This window comes from Protopterus annectens, chromosome 15.part0, assembly GCF_019279795.1.
Source record: "Protopterus annectens isolate FY-2018-M chromosome 15.part0, PAN1.0, whole genome shotgun sequence".
In the NCBI taxonomy this organism is placed as follows: domain Eukaryota; kingdom Metazoa; phylum Chordata; order Ceratodontiformes; family Protopteridae; genus Protopterus; species Protopterus annectens.
The window spans coordinates 481,418,763-481,426,262 of NC_056749.1; the positions used below are offsets into that span (position 1 = coordinate 481,418,763).

Below are 7,500 nucleotides of genomic sequence, written 5' to 3' on the forward strand. Positions count from 1 at the left end.
ATGTGTGCATTTGAAATGACTTTTTACCTCCTGTGTTGAAAATACATTAATGGTCAGGTATGCTGTTATCTTGCAAAAATGCCTAAACAAAATACGTTTTCTTAGAAGCATCAAGGCTTCGGTAAAACATACCTTAGCATTAGTTGCATTGTTGGGTTACACAAGAGTGAATCTGTATGTGAAAAAAAAGCAAAGTATAGACTGTGGGACTTGAGCTGCTCTTAAATGATGTTTTGAGCTGTGTTAGTCACTGTGAGTGAACCAGTGATGTGCCTATGGGACAAATGACTGTCAGTTTAGATGTGTGTGGTTGAAGAGCACCTTCTACTTGAGGTCACAGAGTAATAGCATTAATGCATTTATAACCTACAAACACAGAAGACATTATTAAACCATTTTCTAAAAATGCATATATCTTTTCGTTATTCTAGCACAATGTGTGGAATTAAAGTTGCATTATAACTTTGTTATCCTGAGTCTAATCACATTATTGAACATCACACACACACACACACACACACACACACACACACACACACACACATATATATATATATATATATATATATATATATATATATATATATATATATATATATGGGTCTAGGACTATCCACTGAAAGCACATTTCACTGAAACTCAAATGACTGTGCACAAATCGCTGAAAGCACAATTCACTGAAACACATTTCACTGAAAGTTATATATGGCCTTTTCCCCACTGTAGTGTGACCCTGGAGTTAGAATATATAATAAGGGGGTGTGGGGAGCATAGCCCCCCACAAAGTTTAGATATATATTAAGTTTAGAAAATAGTAATTTATTGAAATTGCAAGTATCCATGTGTATAGTTCAAAATATTTAAAATAGGTGGGGGGCGGTGCTCCCCCACACCCCCCTTACTATATATTCTAACTCCAGGGTCACACTACAGTGGGGAAAAGGCTGTATATAACTTTCAGTGAAATGTGTTTCAGTGAATTGAGCTTTCAGTGAATTGAGCTTTCAGTGAATTGTGCACAGTCAAATGTGTTTCAGTGAAATGTGCTTTCAGTGAATAGTCCTAAACCCATATATATATATATATATATATATATATATATATATATATATATATATAAATATATATATCTATATATATCTATATATATATATATATATATATATAGAGAGAGAGAGAGATACAAAGATTTGATTATGGACCTGTTACAGTCAGATTTTGTGAATGATGCCTGGTATTAGTTCTAAAACGGCAAACAAAGAGAATAATATAAAGTAGTTATCAAGCACCTTTATGGAGGCACTTTCATAATATTTTAAAATTCCTTTTCTGCCATAGGTGTAGTAATTGTATACTTTAAAATCAATATTCATTTAGGATTATAGCTGGAATGTAGCCATCAAAAACTGAAAAATTATGCTTTTTATTTCATCTGAAGCAAATGCTGAAGATGTTTTATTTTTTTCTTTTGAAGGTATGTTAAAACATATCTTCTTCCAGACAAGGCCAGAATGGGTAAGAGAAAGACATCAGTGAAGAAACGAACTGTAAATCCTGTCTACAATGAAATAGTGCGGGTAAGAATATAACTTGTTAACCTAAGTCCATGTGTACCACTGATTTTCAAACACAGATCACTGTTGCAGTAGTTTATATGGGTCCTACCACCACTGCAACTGGTCAGTTTCCCAAAGCTAAGGGCTCCTTCCACATGCTTCAGCTGTCAGGAGTTTGAGAAGAGCTCCACAGAAAACTGAAGCATGAAAAGCTTCATAACATTTTTAACACTGGAGAGAAATCTCCTTCAGTGGGTTCGGTGAAACTGTTGGTCAGCTAGTGCTTTTCAAAGGCTGGGCAGGTAAGCCTCCGTTGGTGAAAGTGTTTCACTAACTTTTCTTTTATGAAGGAAACTTATGTTTTTCTGGGAAAATGAATTGTTGTTTAGCTAAAAAACTGAACATGCTCACTCTGTCGTATTTTTAAGGGAACTGTTATATAAATATTTGTAAATGCTTGTGTAAACTTTCTGTGAGGAATAGTTTTATTTTTAACTGAAATTTTACTTAGACTGTAAACGTTTGTGTGCTTGGGGTGATATTGTGCTTGTGGTGGACTATTAGTGGTTTACTTACCTCAGATCCACTTGTTCTCTACTTACACTTTGCCAACTCATCCAGGGTCCATTCCCTGCTTTTAACATCTCGTTTTCTGGTTACCTATGGAGAAATCTCTGGACTCCATGGTAGTACTTTCCCTGTCAAGCAAAAAGAAGAAAGTTGTAAAAAAAAGTCTTCAGGTTTCAGGACAGCTCCGATTCTGCCTCAGTCAGTGGTGGATGACTCTATTCTGGCCATTTAGTCCTCAGACTATTCATCTTTCTACCACAGTCCTCTTGGTGTATACTTTTCAGCCACTAAAAACCAGAAAATAGGCATGTCTTCTGTGGCAAACAGATGCCTTTGATGGGCAAGAGAAAGCCACTTTTGTCAGTGTCAGGAAAAGGAGCAGGTCAAGGGTGATTTGGCTGAGACAGAGAGGTGGAAGCTGGCATCAGTGTGTCTAATATGAGACAGCCTGTTTCTATTTTTATTCACAGAGTAGATTTACTGGGATTGGCCAAGGAACCTATTAATGCTTTTTTTTCTTTGTCCTTTCACTGTTCAGGCAAGAAAAGGAAAGTGTTCCTTTTCTTTCTGTCAGGGAATTTGAGTCAGAAGAGCAGACATTTCAGGGGTATGGTTGTACTTCAGGAAAATCTTCTTATTCGGAGTCCTCTAATTCTGTGGAAAGTATTGCATCAGATGTCCCTGCTGAAGAGATTTATTTTTCTGACATTTTATATAAAAGGAGGGAGATTTCTGAGTGGGACCAAAATGAGGTTCCTATTACATAAAAGTGTTATGATATGTTACAGCTAGAGATGCCTAAAGCTGCAGACATACCTGCTGTTTTGCCTATCTTAGAGAATGTTTTTCTCACTTACATGATGGTTCTGCTTCCAAGAAATCTGACAAGTTATACAAAGTACCCCAGATGAAAACGTACCTGTTTTCTAATTCTAAAGCAGTCCCAGAAGTTATTTCTCAATCCAGATCTGCTTCTGCTAAACCAGGTTTTAGTTGCTAACCTCATGACTCTTGACAAAGATGGGAAGGCAATGGATAAGATGGAGAAAAAGGTGTATTCCTCAAGTACTTTAACTTTCAGAATTTTAAACTGCCAGATTCATATGTGGAAGTTTTTTTTATTGTTATTCTTTATGTCTATGCAGAAGTTAATGGCTAACTTTATTTCCTTTGAAGTAAATAATTCATTAAATGCTTCTGTGACAGCTGTTTCTCTAACTGTGCTTATGATTCTGCTAAACCTTCCTCCTGAACTGCTGCTTTGGATCATTTGTTTGGCTTCATTCTCAAAATCTTTTTGACGATGTTAAAGCTGGGATTTTAAATTCTCCCATAGATGAAGATGCTCAATTTGGCCCTTCTCAACTGAGTTGTTGAATAGGTGTAATGAAAGGGAGAAAACTCATTCAGGCAGTGGTTCAGATTGTTCATATATCCTTTTTCAGAGCAAGTAATTTGCCCCTCTCCTCAGCTCCCTTCTCCAGTAAGCAATTTAACAGCAAGGAGCTGACAGGCAAGGTTTTAAAACACAATGAAAAGTAGGCTATAAAACGAAAAGGGAAAAGCCTCTGAAAATCAAGGGCATTCTTCTCAGTAAGCATGACTATACACCTGTTCAGGCTCTCCCCCCACCCTGGCAACTTTTCATTATCTCTGAGACTTCACCTACCTAGCAGTATCAGACTGTTTCAGTCAGCAGGGTAATTCCGTGAGGGTGTATGAGAAAATGGAAATCGCCTTCCTCTTTCCAAGGGATTCCCTCTTGTCCAGGAAACCTTGCATCCTATAACAGATGATGTCTCAAGGAGTTATAGAACTTGTGCCCCCCAATCTCCTTGGCAAAGTTTTTTATTCAATAATTTATCTGTTTCCAAAACAGAAGGATCCTGGAGATCTCTAGTGGATCTTTCACTTATAAACCCTTTTTCAAGATTCCAAAGTTCAAGATGTTATCTCTTCAGTCTCTTGTACATCTGATTCCCCACCTCTAGAATTCATGGTAAAGCTGGATCTAAAAATGCTTCTTACCACATCCACATTGCAGAGCATTTCAGATATTTTTTTAATATTTCCTGTGTCTGACATATTATCAGTTCTCTCTTTTACCCCTTGCTGCCTACAACACCAATGGTCTTCACAAAATGCCTAGCTCAATTAATTGCTTACTGCAGACTTTAAGGCATTCACATTTTCCACATTTTGACAGTTGTGTTATCTTTGCAAACTCTTTATATTGCCAAGAGTCTGTAGCAACTGTTGAGGAATTCCTACTCAATCAGAATTTTCTAATAAGCATTCAGAAGTCTTCTTTCATCCCTTCTCACAGAATGATTTTTTTTTTGGGATGTTTGCAGGACTATGTCTTGGGAAGAGGTCTTGTTCCTTCAAATAAAATAGACATGTTTCAACAGTTCTTCCTAAGTTTCTTCAGACTGCATAAATTGTGGTGGTGACTCCCTTCTGGCTATGGCAACAATGTTTCTCCTTTTTTTCAATTTGGCCAAGGGCAATTACCACAAGCTTCCCCACAGATTAGATTTACTTACATAGAACAGGGGGAGTTTAATATACCCCAGTCTGGAAACCCTTCAACTAACTGCCTGGATGATAGAATTTGATACCTTTTTTACTAATGATGTCCAGGAAGTGCTACAGGAGGTGAGAAACCTTGCTACTAGAACGTCTTATATGTGCCATTGGAAAAGATTTTATCACTGGATCCAGTCAAAGAATCAGGATCCAGTTCAGGCTCCGTTGTCTCTGTTTTTTAAATATATGTATGAGTTACTGTCCAATGGCTGTTTATATTCCTCTATCAAAGTACACTGGTCAGTCATTTTTGCTTGTCTGCCCATGGCCCCCACCCCCAATAATACTTACGTTAAAAGGTGTTACATACTCATCCAGTTAGGAAATAGGTTGTTCTGCTCAAATGAGTCCTAAAATATTGACACTGAATGGCCAAAAAATGGACTTACATATATTAAGTCTGAGGCAGCCATTTCTCATAATATTTACTTTGCATTGAGGTATGGCAATCTTGCTGTTAGTATATATAAGTTTGGGGGATACAATGAGGAAAAAAGTAGAAAAGTTAGGTTCAAGATTTGCTCTTCGCCAGCATTTTTCATCTCTTTTTCCTAAATGTCATCAATCAGCTTTTGGAGAGCTGGCATTTCAGTAGGGAGCCCTCTTTGAATGTAAAATTGTAACAAGTGCAGTGCTACAGGGATCTATGCTCTCATGCTAAGCCCTCTCCTGTTTAGCATTTATTTTACAGTTATCCAAACCAAAATCCCAGATGTTTGGTGACATCATTTGCGGATGACTGCAAACCGGGTATTGTTATCCAATCATCCACATACTAAACAGCTCCAGGAAGGGTTTGAATGCACAAATAAGTGGTGTACTAAAAACAGTCTGAAGTTAAATGCAAAAAAAAAAAAAATGCAGCATAGTAGCATTTGGCAAAAAAAAAAAAAAAAAACCTACTCCCACCACATATGTTATAAACAGTACACCTCTTCAGATAAAGATGGTCATAAGAGACCTGGATACTTATATGGACAATTCTCCTTCACTCATTGTGTTTCCTCCATAGTCCAGAGACCTGGATACTTATATGGACAATTCTCCTTCACTCATTGTGTTTCCTCCATAGTCAGGAAATCCTTCTATCTGACCTAGTTAATTACCAAAGGAATATCTTCAAGAGCCAAATAAATCATTCTACCCCTGTATTCTTCACTTATCAGACCCATAGTTGAATACAGTAACCCCTTTGGTATGTATAAATCTAAGCATATTGCTCAGCTAGAAAGGTCACAGAGATTTCTAACCAAGAAAGTTAAACATCTTGAATCCTTCAACTGTACAATCTAATGGCTGTTCCAAAGTGACCTGTATCTAGCATTTCGAGCCATGAAAGATTTAATCTTATCTGACCTATTTCTTTGCAAAACCAGTACATCTACAAACATCTGCACAAGAGACCAAAATTTACACCAAAACATTAACAAGACTCTGTGGAGGGATATAGTCCTAACTTAGCATATTCATAACCAATGGAATCAGGTGCCACTACAGGTAAAACAAAATCTACTTTGGCTACCTTTAAGACTAGTCTTGATGACTGTATGAGTAGACACAAATACGTACCAAGCTGCTGAATTTGAGAGATAAGCAGTATTAAGTGCTTGACAAGAGTGGCAAGAACTTTCAAGTTTGTCTACTTAAAGGTATATATGGCTCGGCATCTTATGGTCCCATTACATTAATGGACATGCTGCACCTCAGAAAATCCAAATCCCATCGAGCCACGCGCTCAAGAGACTTGAACCTCAGCACTGAAATAAATAGGACATGCTGGAGGGACAGATTCATAACCCAGAGGCTCCCTTCACTCTGGAATAAAATCCCAGTCCAGGTTAGGCAGAGTCCCTCATTGACTCTCTTCAAGAAGAATCTTGATGAGTGGATGGGAGATCGTAGGTTTACCCCGGGTATCACTTCTGTGTCACTGTTAGACAGAGGCGCAGTATACTAACCTCGAAAAAGGGCATAGCAAAATTAATTTAAAATGGGTGGCGAAAGCCAAACACACTCTGGCTAGGCTTATAAATACCCTAGGGCAGATAGCCTAGTATGAACCTATGAACCTCCCTCTTGCCTAGTGTTATTCTTGTGTTCCTATGCCTTTTGACACCATATCCTTTTCATTAGTCTTTATTATTTTAAAATCTCTCTCTTGCTCTCTCTTTTCTAATGCTCATTCAAATTATTTTTTATAACACGATTGGATATCCACCCAGCATTCTTTTATACTGCAAACCAAGTTTCCTATGTCAGAATTCTTCTGCCTGTAGGTAGACTTTTTAAAGTTCTTATTAAACACAGCCCACAACTTAGTTTGATTTTTATAAAATGCTCTTACTTTTCATGATCTCCCAACAATTATTTCAATCTGCTTTGAACAAAGTCTATTTTATCTTCACTATCAATTTCATTTAATCCACTTGAATATACTCAGCCTTAGTCCAAAGAGAATCTTTCACAAATTAAGTCTTTTTTATAAGCCTTCATTTCTCAGGACTTGTACATTTATTCATTTTGTTTGTAGTTTTTAACCAGGGTAGAGCATTGCTACACACAAACCTCTCTTGTTAAGTGACTTGTTCAAAGGCATACTTGTAGAAATGTCAGAAAAATGTCATAAAATCCGTCCTTATCTTTCCCTTCCTTTTTGTGAAATTTTTGTACATTACAGTTAAAGTCCCAGACTGCAGCTCTTTGTAAAACTGCATTAGCAGCATCAGATTATTTTCTGTCATTTAAAAGAGTGTATGTATATGTATATATTATTAATCTGACAGGT

General features: G+C 37.1%; 1 protein-coding gene across 2 annotated transcripts in view; it reads left to right on the forward strand.

Moving 5' to 3' along the window:
- The window catches only part of LOC122789773 (synaptotagmin-like protein 2), a 1,041,792-nt gene that overhangs the window by 920,408 nt on the left and 113,884 nt on the right, over positions 1-7,500 (forward strand). For both annotated transcript variants that reach the window (XM_044057212.1, XM_044057213.1), the window contains exon 12: positions 1,475-1,577. In XM_044057212.1, the coding sequence (XP_043913147.1) occupies positions 1,475-1,577 (103 nt within the window). The remainder of the gene's footprint in view (positions 1-1,474; positions 1,578-7,500) is intronic.